This window comes from Terrapene carolina, unplaced genomic scaffold (genome assembly GCF_002925995.2).
Source record: "Terrapene carolina triunguis isolate 2854851 unplaced genomic scaffold, T_m_triunguis-2.0 Scaffold23, whole genome shotgun sequence".
NCBI classification, from domain to species: Eukaryota; Metazoa; Chordata; order Testudines; family Emydidae; genus Terrapene; species Terrapene triunguis.
This window is the reverse complement of record NW_020664374.1, coordinates 2,202,431-2,220,203: the sequence shown is the minus strand read 5'-3', so window position 1 is coordinate 2,220,203 and position 17,773 is coordinate 2,202,431. Positions and strand designations below refer to the sequence as shown.

The following is a 17,773-nucleotide window of genomic DNA, read 5'->3' as shown; positions in this document are numbered from 1 at the left end:
ACAACATCCCAAATATACTGCTATGTTCCTTGAGCTACATGAAACGTTCTTCAACTGACTGTATTGCACCATCTAGCACCTGGTTAAATAATTCAACTTTGAATTGTTGTTTGGGGTCTCTTATGGGATTATCCTGTGTCTCGTAATCAAAAGGTCGTCTTCTTCTTCAATGACTCTTGTATTCTTGAATGGGTGGGAAAATAACTTCAGTGTGAAGTTCCTCTGCCAACTTCTGTGCACTCTTCAGAACGTTTTGAAATCCCTCATCTGACCGGTAAAACTGTAGGTCTGACTTTGCTTTGTCCAGTTGTTCCATTTCTCCAGATATATCAAGGTCAACACTTGGAGTCTCTTGCTTACAACATTTATTTCAAACAGTATGTCATACCACAACAGTAAGCCACACAGAAATTTGAAGTTATGTATGTTTCTGGTGATTCCATTGCCCTTTGCCACTTTTCTCCCACGAACAGTTCCTGTCATAGCATTATCCTCCATAATGGCAACTCTTGCATCATCTATTGTCCCAATTTGTTGTTTGATAGGCTTTATCGCCTCCACTCAACTTTCCCATCGTGTGGCACTCAGTGGTTTCAGTGTCAGAGAGGATGTTCCCAGATGTTGCTTCAAAATTTGCCATCAATGAGTTGATGCAGAGAAAAATACATAGATGCTTTGAATTACATTAAAAAATTCAGCAGCCTCACTAGAAGCTGATGCTGCATCACTTACCACTAAGTTCAATGAATGAGAACTGCATGGGACAAAAAAAGCTCGAGGGTTTAACTCTCGGATCCGTGTCTGCACTCCTCTGTTCTTTCCTCTCATGTTGGCACCATTATCGTAGCCCTGACCTCTCATGTCAGCTATCACAATTCCTGTAGCTTCCAGATTTTTAAGAAGCATATTTGTCATACCAGCTCCTGTGGTATCATCAATGTCAATAAATTCTAGAAAATGCTCTCTGACAGTCCCCATTGCATGGACAGTTTCACTAGGTTCTGTTGTTACAAAACACACCATTAAAGTCATTTGTTCTGTATGGCTGATGTCAGGTGTGCAGTCCAGAATAACATAGTAATATCTTGCTGACTTCAGATCTGCTACAATCTTCTGTTTGACTTTTGTTGCCAGTAACTGTATGATCTCATTTTGAATTGTTTTTCCAAAGGTAGTGGTATGTACATTTCTTGGGCGGTGACTCTTCTTAGATGCTCCTGGAGTACAGTATCAAACTCAGCCATCAGCTCCACAATTTTAAGGAAGTTTCCATTGTTTGGCACATACAGCTGATCTGAAGTGCCACGCAGTGCTAGGTTTTGCGTAGCAAGCATTCTCACAATGGCAATGAGCCTTTTCAGAACATTTTGCCAGTAAAGAGTCTCTGATACAATCTTCTCCTGATGCTAATTTTGTATGGTGGCCTTTAACCTTAGTCTTATCTCAAGCTCTTTCCACCTATGGAATGCTCTGGTGATTTGCTGCCTTCTCATGGCATACCGGATTTCTAGCCAGATTTTTCCAGTTCTTTGTTCCTGTAGAACCCAATGTGGCTGGAACATTAGACTGGAAGAGTTTGCAACAAAAACGGTATGCAGCATTCTGGGTTTTTGAGTACATAAGCTATGGCCTCCCCACTTTGTCACCATTGCGGATTTCATGCCAGTAATGTGTTGGATGGAAACTTCTATTTTCATTGTCTTTGGGGAACATGAAGTTTTTTCACTTGCTGTGGTCCATGCAGTACAAGGAAGTCCCTCAGGCTACTGCTCAAGTGGGTCCACAGCAGGGCCAGCTCCAGGAACCAGCTGAGCAAGCAGGTGCTTGGGGCGGCAAAGGGAAGGGGCGGCACGTTGGGCTGTTCGGCGGAGGGTCCCTGTCCCTCTCGGAGGGAAGGACCTACCGCCGAATTGCCGCTGAAGAAGAAAGCGGCGCGGTGGAGCTGCCGCTGATCGCGATCATGGCCTTTTTTTTTTTTTTTCCCGCCGCTTGGGGTGGCAAAAACCCTGGAGCCAGCCCTGATCCACAGTCCTGGATCATCTAGACTTAAGGAACTAAACTCAGCAGCAGCCGTTTCTTGCGCCTCCACCACACTCTTCTCTGATCTACACTTTTCTTCAGGAATGTGCAACATGGTTACATTTGAGATGGAGATATGGATGCTGCAGTAGCTGCCAGGTCACCTGCACTCTGACTAACTGGAAGATCAGGCATCTCCTCACCACTCTCATCCTCACTGGGGCCAGAAGGCTCACTGTGAACATTTGTGTCTCTGTATCTCAGGAGAGCTCCTTCCTGCTTAGATAGAAAAGCTTCTTTTGCTTTCTTTCTTTTTCTGAATACTGCCCCAGCGGGGCGTTTTCTTCTTTCACTCAGACTGCTGTTCTGTGCCAGCTATAGTGGCTCTCAACACTCAATTGAAGGGGACAAATAAGCAGGCTGGTAGCAGGGCCTGAGTGAGGGAAGATAACAGCATCTTAAGGGCCCAACTGACTCCTACCTGCCTGTTATGTCTCTTGTACCCTCCTTCCTCCAGCACAGCACTCCACCATCTCTGTGCATCTAGAGCAGAGAGAATACACATGCACCAGCAGCAGACACAATTTTCTACACTCTGGGTCCTAGTGGCATCCCCCCACCATCTGGCACCTGAGGCGGCCGCCTCAGTTCGCCTCATGGTAAGGCTAGCCCTGATTAGAGGGGAAGATATCAGGCCAACTGTTATATATGACTCATTCAAGGAGCTAAGGAGTGGAGAATAGAGTTGGTTGGCAGGCTTAACCCTGTCTATCAGTGCTGTGAATTTTCCACACCCATGAATCATAGAAGCATAGAAGAATAGGGTTGGAAGAGACCTCAGGAGGTCATCTAGTCCAACCCCCTGCTCAAAGCAGGACCAACCCCAACTAAATCATCCCAGCCAGGGCTTTGTCAAGCTAGGCCTTAAAAACCTCTAAGGATGGAGATTCCACCACCTCCCTAGGTAACCCATTCCAGTGCGACATAGCTAGGTTGACCTAGTTTTTAGGTGTAGAGGAGGCCTAAACAGATTTAAAATAGTCTTCAATAATGTCTTGCCTTTTGTTACAGATTGTTCACAGAACCCTAGCAGCAATGTTGGGCTCTTTGGCAGCTTTAGCTGCATTAGCTGTGGTTGGTGAGGTAAGTTGCAACATTTCAAGTATTCAGTTTATTTCTGTGCATTGTATCATAAATCCACACATACTTATTCCTGTAAAAATGGTCCCATGGTGCAGCAGTCTCTATGAGACTTAAAATGCTGCAAGAACAGTATTTGTGTACTCTGTGAATTCCTGTTCTTGGGGCCATGAAAGAGAGATGCAATCTTGGCTCCAGATGGGGAAAAAAGAGAGCAAGGCCAACTTAATGGTATGATATTCTGATTCTGCAGGAACTTGAATAAAACCATTTTCAGTTTAATTCAGATTTACTCTAATTTAATCTACTTTACTGTGTGATGTAAATGGGCCGAGGTGAGGCCTAGTCTAACCTTCAATTTTCTTAGGTTCTGCAAACTCTTAACTTTTTGTAGTTTATGTAAGATCTATATTAATAGTGATGGAGCTAGCACTTTTGCTAATGGATAATCTTTTACTCCATCAGGCTATTCAAATCCCATAGTTCCCCAATTTTTACCAGTAATAATCCCTTATATCTTCAAAAGTACTGAGAGAATGAAGGTCTGACTGGAAGTATGAGTGATGTAAGAGACCATATAGGCCATTAGGTTACTGAATGCATCCAGAATATACAGAAGATGAGAGGAGTTTGGCCATTTGTATCCCCCCAGAGGAGGGGGGTCCCGTAATTGCATCTGTGGAGTCATCTCCTCCTGATCCCATGTTTTTCATATTCTTGGAAGGATCTGTCCCTGTGGTTCAGTGACGTATATTACCAGTAAGAGTTAGAGCTTCCCAGATAAAGAAAGGTCAACCTGCCTATCCCTCAACTTTGATTGGACCATATTATTGGGCTATGAAGCTTGTAACATCTGATTTTCTTGGAAGCTCTCCAGTGCAGAGATGTTGAATGGAGCAAACTAGAATCACAACCTTAAAGGTCTAGGTGCCCCAAATAAGGTGTGATCCTTTCTGGGCCATCACAACACCAAGAAGGGCTGCCGCTTCTCCTCCTTCCAGGAAGGAGGAGACCACGACAACAACATCTGACCAGCCAACTGCCCAAGGAAGCCCACCAGCCAATGAAAGATACTGAGACCAGAGATGACATCACCTGTCTTGATGCTGATGCTCCAAAGATCAGCAAGCTAAAGAATCATTTTTTTCTCTCTAAGGCTATGTCTACACTAACAGTTTGTCAGTAAAACTTTTGTTGGATAGGGGTGTGGAAAAAACACACCCCTGACTGACATAAGTTTCACCGACAAAAGCGCCGGTGTGGATAACTCTATGTCAGCTAGAGACGGTCTTCCACCAATATAGCTACAACCGCGCATTGGCATAGAACGGCTACATGGGAGACCTTACAGTTGTGCAGCTGCAGCGATACAGCTGTGCCTCTCTAAGATCTGCAGTGTAGACATGGCCTAAGTAACCTTTTTCAATTTTGTTCCCCCTTTTAATCTGCCTGGCAAGGATGCTTGGCACCTTTATTGATTTTTCTCCAAACATTTCAAAAGTATGAACAAGAGAGTGTGTATGTGTATGTCAAAGAAATAGCGCGTGCTTATTCTAAATCTGTAGTAAATCCTAACTTAATTGCTTCATGTCCCATTGGGTTATAAAAGAGTATCTGCTCCCAAAAGGGAAATTATGGGTTGTTGATCACTTTGTATCAGAGAAAGGAAGATTAGGTAAGGAAAGAGTTAACTGTAGAAAGACAAGGTAGAAGTCATTCAGTAAGGGGCAACTTTAAGGAAGTCTGGTAACTGGTTCAGGAGCTTAAAATCAGACTATGACACCTTAAGTTTGTACAAAAATAGATCATGTGTTATATTAACTCCATGATTTAAGTCTTAACTGTTTTCATCCTATGATCTGGTCAGTTGTTGATTCCATTCCATTATTGTCAATTTGTTGATTTATTAGTTCAATTCCAATTGAAATTTTGATTTGACAATTGTGCTGTTCAATCCTTAAATAGTCTAGTAAAAGATTTATAGTTTTAGTTAAACATTTACTTAATTTCAGGTTTGCTTTTATTAATTTGTAATAAATCCCTTACAATCATAAAGCTGTTTTTTTTTTTCAAAATAGCAAGAAGAGATCACAATACACTCACCTGGGAAAAAAATTAATGTCGTAAGGTATACCAGAGCTCCTTGGCTCTGTCCGAAAACTGATATCTTTATCCCTCACATTTTCAGCCATATTAGGTTTCCCATGGAGCCTAAACAAACATATCTACTGGTTATACTGCCTTGGGGCCACCATAGATGATAACACTCCCGCAGTGGTGTTTACTTCTTTCAAATATTTTTATCTTCCCCCATGCTCCTTAATTGACAATTAGCAAAACTATATGTACTTACTAGTTCTTTCAATCTTTGCACGTATCCTTGTGACTACTCTTCTCTGAATTCCCTTCAATTTGTCCACAGGTGAAGGTGAATGTCCTATTCTGTTAGCAGAAAGTAAAGTGAAGTGCAGTCTATAAACCAGTTTTCATTTATTTCTGTACAAGAGAAACAAACAAACTAAAAACCTAATGTAGGTGCTAGATAATGAGCCGTTCAGGCTGTCAGTGTTTTTCAGAGATAATAGAAAAGAGCCCCCTTTGGGTACATTGCAGAAACACTAATTAATTTCTATCACAGCTTATTTAAATAGTTCACCAATTAAGTGGAATTTGAAGTTCCATAGCTAATCACTAGTTAGGTGATCCACAGGATTAACTGATAATTGTATTGTTTGATTTGCAGAGACCAAGCATGGTCAAAGTGGTGGAGTGGATTGATTATGAAACCCTGGCACTGTTGTTTGGAATGGTAAATAAAATGTAACTTTTGCTCTAAAAGTGCTGGAAAAATTGTAGTCAATGTCTAGCTGTTTCTTTTTATTTGTTAACATCCTTTTAACTGAGAGCTGCTATGTTGAAAATTTGGCTTCTTTAGAGTGTTTAAAAACTGCAGGCAATCAAAAACTTGGAGAAAATGAAGCACTTTGGAAAATGTTGGTCTTGGTTTCTTCCCCTCATAAAACAGGGGTGATAACTAAAACTGTATAAATAACCGATTTTTTGGTTTGCTGAGTCAAGATGGAATAACATTTCTTTTATTGGACCAACTTCTGTTGGTGCGAGAGATAAACTTTTGAGCTTGCACAGAACTCTTCTTCAGGTCAGAAGGTCAGAGCTCTTTTTCACGGCATTTTTTGGTTTGCTGGCAGCTCTGAAAAATTGAAAAAAAAAAAAAAAAGATTTGATCCAAAATGAATAGGAAAAGTGCACAAAAATATTGGTGAATTTGTCTCCAAAATTAGCATTTTAAAGGACGAGCTGGAGGAGGAGTTCTCCTATACTTTAGCCCAGAGTTTAGGGTGCTCACCTTGGATGTTGGAGAGACAGGTTCAATTCCCCTCTCTGCCTGATGTGAATAGGGTTTTGAAATTGGGTGTTCCACATTTCAGGAGAACACCCTAGCCACTGGGTTATGGGATGTTCAGATGTGGGGCTCTCTCAATCTCTTATTTCAGCTGTTCTACTTTGTATAAATAATTACATATACATAGGACTTAAACTTGAGTCTCCCTCATTATAGGTAAGTGTTCTAACCACCAGTCTATAGAATCATTCTCACTCACTTTCCCTGGCCCAGTGACTATTCTCTGTATTATTAATGACAATGAATAGTCATTGGGCCAGGGAAAGAGAGTGAGAATGACCCTATAGCTTGGGAGGATTTGAACCTTTGTCTCAGAGCCATAACCATTGGGCTAAAAGTTAGAAGGATAGCAGCAGGAGCCACCACTTCTGCCCCTGAAAAATATTTGTGAATTTGTGAGAAAGTCACAAATAATTTTGGGTCAACCAAAACTGCTTTTTGGGGCAAATAAACTATTAATCAATTTTTTTTGCTGATCTCTAGTGATAACACATCTCCCATTGAAAGGATCTTTGAGATCTATAAATGAAAAAGCCTGCATTACATGCCAAGTGTTACCACTATAAGACAAGATGGGTAATACCTTTAATTGGACCAACTTCTGTTGGTGAAAGAGACTAGCTTTGGAGAGCGTTATCACTCTCATTCCACTTGTTAATTTTATTTACACTAAGCCTTCCTCAAACATACTCGACTAGAGAAAGTGATTTCCTTTGTCCTAATCAGTGTTCTGTTGTGGGCCTGAATGAGCAATTGGACAAAAGCATATACCTGGCTAGACTATAATAATATATCAATTATTTGCTCACCTCTACTCCTATTAATCTATGTTGCCCTTTTGTGACTGAAATATGCTATGGTATCATAAATAGACAAAATGCACTGCCATCTACATCCATTGCCATCTATGAATTTTAATGACTTCCTGCATCCAAAAAGACCGGGGGACCAGGAAATCTCCCTGAAATATGGAAAAATTTAAATAATCTTAGGGAGTTGATGTCTTCTGGACTCTAAAGAGCACTGCTGAAGAAAACAGTGGTAAACTAATGGCCACTTTTGATTAGCGAGAAGGGCAGAGATATTTGTAATGTGTGGTGCCTACCAAGTAATTAGGAATGAAATTCACACCTGTAGAGAGGCCTGCACAAAGTCTATGCACCCCTTGCATCCTGAAATAAGACGATGGCCCTACTGCACAGATGTAAATTTTACCATAAATGCCAGTAATAGAAATCTGACTTCTGATGCGTGGCATCCTAATTTACGTCTGATGTCCTCTCCAAAAACAGGACCAAAATTGTGGCAGAGATGCAGGACTCCTTGTTAAAGCAACAAACCAAACCATTCACTTTTTTATGTGAATAATTCCATCCTTATTTCTTTCTTTTTCTGTAGATGCTTTTAGTGGCCATATTTTCAGAAACTGGGTTTTTTGATTACTGTGCAGTAAAGGTAGGTTTATTGTGACATCTTGCATTTAAATTCTTTATAGTACTGTATTTATATTACTGCAGCACTCTTACATATTTATTGAACTAATACAACTGCTGTTTAGTCAAACCTATTAGACTAAATCATACATTTAAAAACATTTATGTAAGGACAATTTACATTTGTCATACTACAAAGTAATTGTTAATTTATAATTCTTTTAAGGAGCTAAGTGTTGAGGAAGCATTTCAAGAAATGATATTTTTATAAGTTAAGGCCAGAGACCCTGATTCAGTAGGGTACTTAACCACATGCATAATTTTAAGCATGTGAGTAGTCCCATTACGGTGACCAGATGTCCTGATTTTATAGGGACAATCACTATATTTGGGGCTTTGTCTTACATAGGCACCTGTTACCCACCATCCCTTGTCCCAATTTTTCACACTTGCTATCAGGTCACCCTAAGTCCCATTGACTTCCTATCCACTGTGTGCAACAGAGCTGGGCTCCATGCATACTCGTCTGTGTCCAGTCCAGAGGAGAGTAGAGAGGAGGTGTGGGTCAGACCACTGGGTTTATGTTTATATATAATTAACGGCCATAGACCTTTGTGTAGGGGTTGAATCAAAGACTCAGCTGTTATTCTATATGAACAGAATGGTAGCGTGGGGTGGCTTAGGCTGCACAGCCCATGGGTTGGGAGAATAAATTCAATACTCAGTCGTCCCATTCATAGTTTCCTGTGTAAAGCTTGTTTACTTAGATTGTATTCAAGGCAGTAGATTTCCATATGACTATAAAAGGAGGAATGCAGGATTTGAAGTTAAAGCAAGAGAAAACAGGAAACCTGGATTCTCTTCTTGGTTCTGCGACAGATTCCCTGTGTTACCTTTAGCAAATCACTTACTCTTTCTGTACCTATTTCCTTATCTGTAAAACAGAAATATTTTCCTATTTCCCTAGAGTAGTTTGTAGCTAAATTAATTAATGTTTGAAAAGCATACTGAGATCCTTGATTGGCAGGCCCTAAAGAAGTGACTAGTATAACATTGTTGCACCATCTTTTATAAAGTTGTTCATTGGTCATTTCTGAAAATGAAGCTGATATGTTCCATGCCTTTATGCCATTGCTATTTGTTTGGTTTTATTAGGCTTACCAACTGTCTAGAGGCAGAGTGTGGGCCATGATTATCATTCTGTGTCTTATTGCTGCAATTCTTTCTGCATTTTTGGACAACGTTACCACAATGCTTCTCTTTACTCCAGTAACCATAAGGTATTTTATGTTATGCCTTTGGCGTTAGTTGTTTATAGCTAACCATTGCTAGTTGGTGTGTGTCAAAAATCATATTTGAGATGTTTGTTCAGCAGTTTGAATGGACCTTACAACCCCAAATGCTCTGACTGTAATTACTATCTAGAGCTACAACTTTTAAAGAGTTCAGCTTCCTTATTTTCATGTATCAGTTGTGAGCACAAATCCAAGTACTTACAGATTTAACTATCTCTGCAGTTAAGTAGGTACAGATGCAAATACTCTGAGTTGTGCCCACATTTGAATTGTAATTGCAAATTGCGCAACCCATTTAGTTCTGGGCGCAAATTGCTCTTGCAAACAGGGGTGCTGGAATTTTTGGAAAAAACAGCCCAAAACCCCTATTCCTTCATGTATAGACTAATGTTTATGTACAATTTTGCCTCCTAATGGATGATTTAAAGAAATTATAATCCCTGCTAACTGGCAGTAGTAGTAGTAACTGGCAATTATTCTGTACTGAAGAACTCTTTTTGGAATAGAAGACTCTGAATTCTATCCTTATTGATCCCATGAAGTGGATACAATCCCAGATTAATTTCATATTTCTAGATTAATCATAGTTTTTTATTAAAACAGTGACGTTAGTTACAGCAGCTTTCTGGAAACTGCATGTGATTTGTAATTACATTTAGTTCATGTGATTATAAATCATGCTTTGGCCTGAATTTAACCTACATTCAACCTGGTAAATCCAGTTTAGTTAAAAAAAAAAAAAAACTGGGGTGGGGAAGATGGTTTTAAATATGGCATCGGGTGATGTAACACTTGCAGTCCTTATCATATTTACGTGTATAGAATTGTATGAAGATATGTAGCCCATTAAAATGTAGTTTACAGCAGGAAAGGTCTATTTTGCAAGTGGAATTTATTATAGGCTGGGAAACAGCTGGTGAATGAAAGCTCAATTTGTTTGCTGTATGATTATATTTTAAACAGATCACATCACTTTTACTCAAACAATATTTTTATCACTAACAGTAGGTAAAAATGAGATGGTTAAACAAGCGTCTCCAATTATGTTGCAGAATATTTGGAATTAAATAAAATGTAATTGGTAATGGATTGAAATCCTAAAAGTCTACATTCTGAAACACTGTTTACATGCAATACTTCTGTAGCATTTATTCTGTTTTATACTAACAATTCTGTAACACTGGAAGTAGGGTAACATCAGCATATGAAAGAATCTTTTATTTGAATTGCTATTAGGTGTACTTCTAAACTAGCAAAATCACAATAATTTCTACTCTAATGGTTATTCTAAAAATATAAGGTTATTATGTATGTGTATATTTCTGAAAATGTCATGCTAGAGGTCATTCTTTTTATCCTGTTGTTGTTCTCCTTAGTCCTTACCTATAATTTCCCAGTGCTATTTTACACTGTTATTATCATGGAGATGAAGCTAACAGAAAAGTCTACTGATTCCATGACAATGAGGATTCAGACTTTTTATCAGTGAGGCATAAAATATGATGTTCTGTTCTTGTCATATTTTGTGGTAAATTGTTTTTAGAAATAATTCAATAAACCTTCTTTAGCTATAACTTATTTTAAAACATATTTTGAATGTCAAGACACTTTATGATTTGCAATGTTCTACAAAATTGCCTGTTTATATGGGAAATTGAAAATCTTGGATAAGTGAACTATAACGGTTTAATCCTACAGTTCAGGTAAACACATTTTAACTATCCGTCACAGCTTCCTTTTATAGACTACAGTAAGCATTTGTTTTTGCAAAGTTTATCTATGCCCCATCAAGAAAAAATAGTAAAGGATCATTAAAGTTGTACAGTTATGCACTCAGAAGTCAAGGAATGACTTGTGCAACTGCATTTCAATGCAGTCTTTAATTACATAATCTCATACTATTGCTCAAATAATACAATGTAACTTTTTACTGTACATTTTTTTCCCTGGAGTCTTAGGCTAGGTCCACACTACCCGCCTGATTCGGCGGGTAGAGATCGATCTTCTGGGATCGATTTATCGCGTCTCATCTGGACGTGATAAATCGATCCCAGAAGTGCTCCCCCGTCGACTGCGGAACTCCTGCTCACCGAGAGGAGGAAGCGCTGTCGACGGGGGAGCTTGCCTGCGCTGCGTGGACCCGCAGTAAGTAAACTTAGTTCGATCTAGGAAACGTCGACTTCAGCTACGCTATTCTCGTAGCTGAAGTTGCGTTTCCTACATCGATCCCCCACCCCAGTGTGGACCAAGCCTTAGATTAAGTGTAAATGGGTAATATAGAACATAAGAACGGCCGTACCGGGTCAGACCAAAGGTCCCTCTAGCCCAGTATCCTGTTTACCGACAGTGGCCAATGCCAGATGCCCCAAAAGGAGTGGACCTAACAGGCAATGATCAAGTGATCTCTCTCCTGCCATCCATCTCCATTCTCTGACAAACAGAGGCTAGGGACACCATTCCTTACCCATCCTGGCTAATAGCCATTAATGGACTTAACCTCCATGAATTTATCCAGTTCTCTCTTAAATGCTGTTATAGTCCTAGCCTTCACAACCTCCTCAGGTAAGGAGTTCAACAAGTTGAAATATTTTTATGCCTTTAAATGGACACTATTTTCATTGTGATAACATCTGTTGTAACTTAGGTTTTTACATGAGAAGTTCTTTTCGCTCTCTGAAATATACATTTTAATAACATAGGGTTAGATTGAGTCATAAACCCAGTTCTGTCTAAGGGCAGTGTGTAGCTGCACTGCCACCCAATCTCAGGAGAAGCCCTGGGAAGGAATTTTGACTGAAGCTCAATTTCTCCTCTGCTCCCATTTTGCTTACAGGGGGAGGAATTTATTGTAGCCATTTATAGAATACAGCTTATTTCCCCACTTCACGCAGGCTCATCTCCACTGGTCAGTATGGGGGGTTTTTTTGGTGGGGGGTCGGGGGGAAGGGAGAGAAGGAGCCAAGGCTCCACCCACTTAATTGCCTCCTTGACCTGATGGGTTTAGGAGTGGGTATTGGTTACTCAGACCCTGTGGCAGAGGCAGAGTGGTGCAGAGAGTGTTAACAGAAGGGTTCAGGGAGGCTTTCTCCCCATTGTTCTCCTTCCTGGCTGCATTAAGCTGGGTCATGTGGTGTTAGTTGGCAGCCATGTGCGGTATATTTTCTTTGCAACCAGCACCACAGCCACATTTGGGTGCAAAGCAGATGATAAGGAAGTGTTGCATATCTTTCCTTTACTTGCATCTGAAGAAGTGAGGTTCTTACCCACGAAAGCTTATGCTCCCAATACTTCTGTTAGTCTCAAAGGTGCCACAGGACCCTCTGTTGCTTTTTCCTTTACCTGTAGTTAGTCTTTGTCTTTTTAGTTTGTAAACCCTTTGGGACAGGGACTGTAACATTCTGTGTGTCTGTACAGGACCTAGAGAGGAAGGATGATCCAGTGGTTAGGACTAGGGTGAGTCAGGAGACCTTCGTTAAATTCTCTACTCTGCCAGAGCTTTCCTCTGTTGCCTTACGGAAATCACTTAGTCTCGCTGTGCCTCAGTTCCCCATCTGTAAAATGGGGATAATAGCACTTCCCTTTGTCACAGGGGTGTCAAGGATAAATTCTTTAAAGATTATGAAGTACACAGATACTAGAGTAATGCAGGCCCATAGAAGTACCTTAGATAGATAAAATGAGGTTGCAGTCCATATTGTTGGAGTTTGTGGGCTCTATTGTAATCTAAATAATAAATAACAAATTCGTAAAATGAAATCATCCCAGAGACAGGGGAACTGTAATTTGTTCACCTGTGTAGGATTCTTACCTGTGCCCCATATTAGAGGGCTTTCCCTTTACCCCCTTCCCTGGCTCTTGTCATGCAGATGGAAAGCAGAAGACCGGAAGTCTGAAGTGCAGGCAATGTGATGTTTATTGGGCTTTAGTTCCAAGCAAGCATATTCCGAAGCCCTTCACACCAGTTGGGCTTATCTCTATACACCGATAGAGTTTTCCCCTTCCCCTCCCCCAACTACAGTTCTATACGCCAATAGAATCCTCTAGCTCCGCACACCGATGGAGCTCCCTCTTTCCAGTGTTCTGTTTCCAGCTCTAATGCCACAGAGCATTTACCCTATGTCCCCCTTCCCAGCTCTGACACTGCAGAACCTTGCCTGTTTCCCTGTTCCTCATTCCCCTATTCCTGGTCCCCCATTCTCCCATTCCCATTCCCATTCCCACTCCCATTCCCATTCCCACTCCTTCCTCTTAGCAGGCCCAAATATACCTGCAATGCACTCCCCTAGTCACACCCCTTATAACTGATGGTTCTGGAGGGTCGTGAGTCGGGGTCTTCATCTCACCCCTTTTGTACCCCATGGGAGGGGTAAGGAATGAGGTTGTGCTCCGGTCAGGGGCAGGCATTTCTCTGGTCTTTTAGTGTTTTACCTCCCCCCACAAACTCCCCTTACCCCTCCCGACTGGTTGCCTGACCTTGCTTTGAGATAAGGAGTTGAGGCAGTCTTTAAGTGTGCGCTCATATATTACACTCCCACCATACCCTGTAACACTTTTAGTTTCATCCCTTATCTCTTCCCATTGTACTAAAAGCCCCATCTGGTGGTGGGAAATGCAACACACAGCATCGTTGTCCTTCACACATATTAGTATAAAATACGAGTAACAAAAAGTCAAACCCAAAATTCTGTCTCAGGCTGACAAACAAGCCTATATGCTAACACCCCAAAGAAGTGTTCTGAAAACATTATTGAATATCTTAAAATAAGTTTAAAGAATAGAAATAGGGAGACCCTTCAGGACATACAAAATTCTGGGAAGGACATTCATTTTCCGTATATTAGTTTTACCCCATAAAATAAGGGTTAACAAACTCCACCTCTGCAAAATGTTAGCCATTTGGGCAATAATTGGTTCTATATTTATCTTAGGGATAGAATCACAGAATTGTAGGACTGGAAGGGACCTTGAGAGGTCATCTAGTCCAGTCCCCTGCACTCCTGGCAGGTCTAAGTATTGTCTAAACCATCCCGGGCAGGTGTTTATCTACCCTGCTCTTAACAGTCTCCAATGATTGAGATTGCATAACCTCCCTAGGCAATTTATTCCAGTGCTTAACCACCCTGACAGCTAGGAAGTTTTTCCTAATGTCCAACTTAAACTTCCCTTGCTGCAATTTAAGACCATTGCTTCTTGTCCTATCCTCAGAGGTTAAGGAGAACAATTTTTCTCCCCCGTCCTTGTAACAACATTTTATGTACTTGAAAACTGTTATCATGTCCCCTCTCAATCTTCTCTTCTCCAGACTAAATAAATCCAATTTTTTCAATCTTCCCCTCATAGGTCATGCTTTCTAGACCTTTAATCATTTTTTTTTTGCTCTCCTCTGGACTTTCTCCAGTTTGTCCAGATCTTTCTTGAAGTGTGGCACCCAGAACTGGACACAATACTCCAGTTGAGGCCTAACCAGCGTGGAGTACAGCGGAAGAATTACTTCTTGTGTCTTGTTTATAACACTCCTGCTAATACATGACAGAATGATGTTTGCTTTTTTTTTTGGCAACAGTGGTACACTGTTCACTCATATTTAGCTTGTGATCCACTATTACCCCCCAAAAAGCAACAGAGGGTCCTGTGGCACCTTTGAGACTAACAGAAGTATTGGGAGCATAAGCTTTCGTGGGTAAGAACCTCACTTCTTCAGATGCAAGTAATGGAAATCTCTAGAGGCAGGTATAAATCAGTGTGGAGATAACGAGGTTAGTTCAATCAGGGAGGGTGAGGTGCTCTGCTAGCAGTTGAGGTGTGAACACCAAGGGAGGAGAAACTGCTTCTGTAGTTGGATAGCCATTCACAGTCTTTGTTTAATCCTGATCTGATGGTGTCAAATTTGCAAATGAACTGGAGCTCAGCAGTTTCTCTTTGGAGTCTGGTCCTGAAGTTTTTTTGCTGTAAGATGGCTACCTTTACATCTGCTATTGTGTGGCCAGGGAGGTTGAAGTGTTCTCCTACAGGTTTTTGTATATTGCCATTCCTGATATCTGACTTGTGTCCATTTATCCTCTTGCGTAGTGACTGTCCAGTTTGACCAATGTACATAGCAGAGGGGCATTGCTGGCATATGATGGCATATATAACATTGGTGGACGTGCAGGTGAATGAGCCGGTGATGTTGTAGCTGATCTGGTTAGGTCCTGTGATGGTGTTGCTGGTGTAGATATGTGGGCAGAGTTGGCATCGAGGTTTGTTGCATGGGTTGGTTCCTGAGTTAGAGTTGTTATGGTGCGGTGCGTGGTCGCTGGTGAGAATATGCTTAAGGTTGGCAGGTTGTCTGTGGGCGAGGACTGGCCTGCCTCCCAAGGTCTGTGAAAGTGAGGGATCATTGTCCAGGATGGGTTGTAGATCACTGATGATGCGTTGGAGAGGTTTAAGCTGAGGACTGTAGGTGATGGCCAGTGGGGTTCTGTTGGTTTCTCTTCTGGGCCTGTCTTGTAGCAAGAGGCTTCTGGGTACACGTCTGGCTCTGTTGATTTGTTTCTTTATTTCCTTGTGTGGGTATCGTAGTTTTGAGAATGCTTGGTGAAGATCTTGTAGATGTTGGTCTCTGTCTGAGGGGTTGGAGCAGATGCGATTGTACCTCAGTGCTTGGCTGTAGACGATGGATCGTGTGGTGTGACCGGGGTGGAAGCTGGAGGCATGAAGGTAGGCATAGCGGTCGGTGGGTTTTCGGTATAGGGTGGTGTTAATGTGGCCATCGCTTATTTGTACGGTGGTGTCTAGGAAGTGGACCTCCCGTGTAGATTGGTCCAGGCTGAGGTTGATGGTGGGGTGGAAGCTGTTGAAATCATGGTGGAATTCTTCCAGGGTCTCTTTCCCATGGGTCCAGATGATGAAGATGTCATCAATATAGCGTAGGTAGAGAAGGGGCATGAGTGGACGAGAGCTGAGGAAGCGTTGTTCCAGGTCAGCCATAAAAATGTTGGCATATTGTGGGGCCATGCGGGTGCCCATAGCGGTGCCACTGGTCTGGAGGTATATATTGTCACCAAATTTGAAATAATTGTGCGTGAGGATAAAGTCACAGAGCTCAGCAATAAGTTGTGCTGTGTCATCATCAGGGATACTGTTCCTGACAGCTTGTATTCCATCTGTATGTGGGATGTTTGTGTAGAGAGCCTCTACATCCATGGTGGCTAGGATGGTGTTTTCTGGGAGGTCACCAATGCATTGTAGTTTTCTCAGGAAATCTGTGGTGTCACGGAGATAGCTGGGAGTGCTGGTGGCGTAGGGTCTGAGTAGGGAGTCCACATATCCAGACAGTCCTTCAGTGAGAGTGCCAATGCCCGAGATGATGGGGCGTCCAGGATTTCCAGGTTTGTGGATCTTAGGTAGTAGATAGAATAACCCCGGTCGGGGCTCTAAGGGTATGTTGATTTGTTCCTGTGTTAGTGTAGGGAGTGTCCTCAGCAGATGGTGCAGTTTCTTAGTGTATTCCTCAGTGGGATCTGAGGAAAGTGGCCTGTAGAATTTGGTATTGGAGAGTTGTCTGGCAGCCTCCTTCTGGTAGTCAGACCTGTTCATGATGACAACAGCACCTCCTTTATCAGCCTCTTTGATGATAATGTCAGGGTGGTTTCTGAGGCTGTGGATGGCATATTACCCCCCAAATCCTTTTCTGCAGTACTCCTTCCTGTGCAGTCATTTCCCATTTGTATGATTGTTCCTTCCTATGTGGAGTAATTTGCATTTGTCCTTATTGAATGTCATCCTATTTATTTTATACAATTTCTCCAGTTTGTCCAGATCATTTTGAATTTTAATCCTATCCTCAAAAGCACTTGCAACCCCTCTCAGCTTGGTATCATGCACAAACTTTATAAGTGTTCTTTTTATGTCATTAAGTAATTGATGAAGATATTGAACAGAACCGGACCCAGAACTGATCCCTGTGGAACTCCACTCGATCTGCCCTTCCAGCTTGACTGTGAACCACTGAGAACTACTCTCTGGGAATGGTTTTCCAACAAGTTATGCACCCACCTTATAGTTGCTAAATCTAGGTTGTATTTCCCAAGTTTGTTCAGTATCAAAAGCCTTACTAAAGTGAAGCTATACAACATCTACTGCTTCACCCTTCTCCACAAGGCTTGTTACCCTGTCAAAGAAAGCTAATCGGTTGGTTTGACATGATTTGTTTTTGACAAATCTATGCTGTCTGTTACTTATCACCTTATTATCTTCTAGGTGTCTGCAAATTGATTGCTTAATTATTGGATGTCCTGAATATCTTTGGGAATCAGTATTCCTAAATATTTCATGTAAAAGGATTGCCATTGAAAGTCCCAATTTGAGAAAAGGCCTTTGTGGGCATATTTGTTAATTCCTAAAATTTCTGATTTACCCCCAGTTAATTTTATATCCTGAGAGGAGTCCAACTTTATTAATAGTGGTTAGTAGGTTAGGAA

The 17,773-nt window shown here is 41.4% G+C and overlaps 1 protein-coding gene across 1 annotated transcript in view; it reads left to right on the top strand.

The window, feature by feature from the left end:
- The window catches only part of LOC112110517 (P protein), a 365,580-nt gene that overhangs the window by 158,179 nt on the left and 189,628 nt on the right, over positions 1-17,773 (top strand). Inside the window, exons 10-15 of the mRNA XM_026649002.1 lie at positions 3,091-3,162; positions 5,903-5,968; positions 7,982-8,038; positions 9,172-9,319; positions 11,481-11,551; positions 13,136-13,198. Of these exons, the coding sequence (XP_026504787.1) occupies positions 3,091-3,162; positions 5,903-5,968; positions 7,982-8,038; positions 9,172-9,319; positions 11,481-11,551; positions 13,136-13,198 (477 nt within the window). The remainder of the gene's footprint in view (positions 1-3,090; positions 3,163-5,902; positions 5,969-7,981; positions 8,039-9,171; positions 9,320-11,480; positions 11,552-13,135; positions 13,199-17,773) is intronic.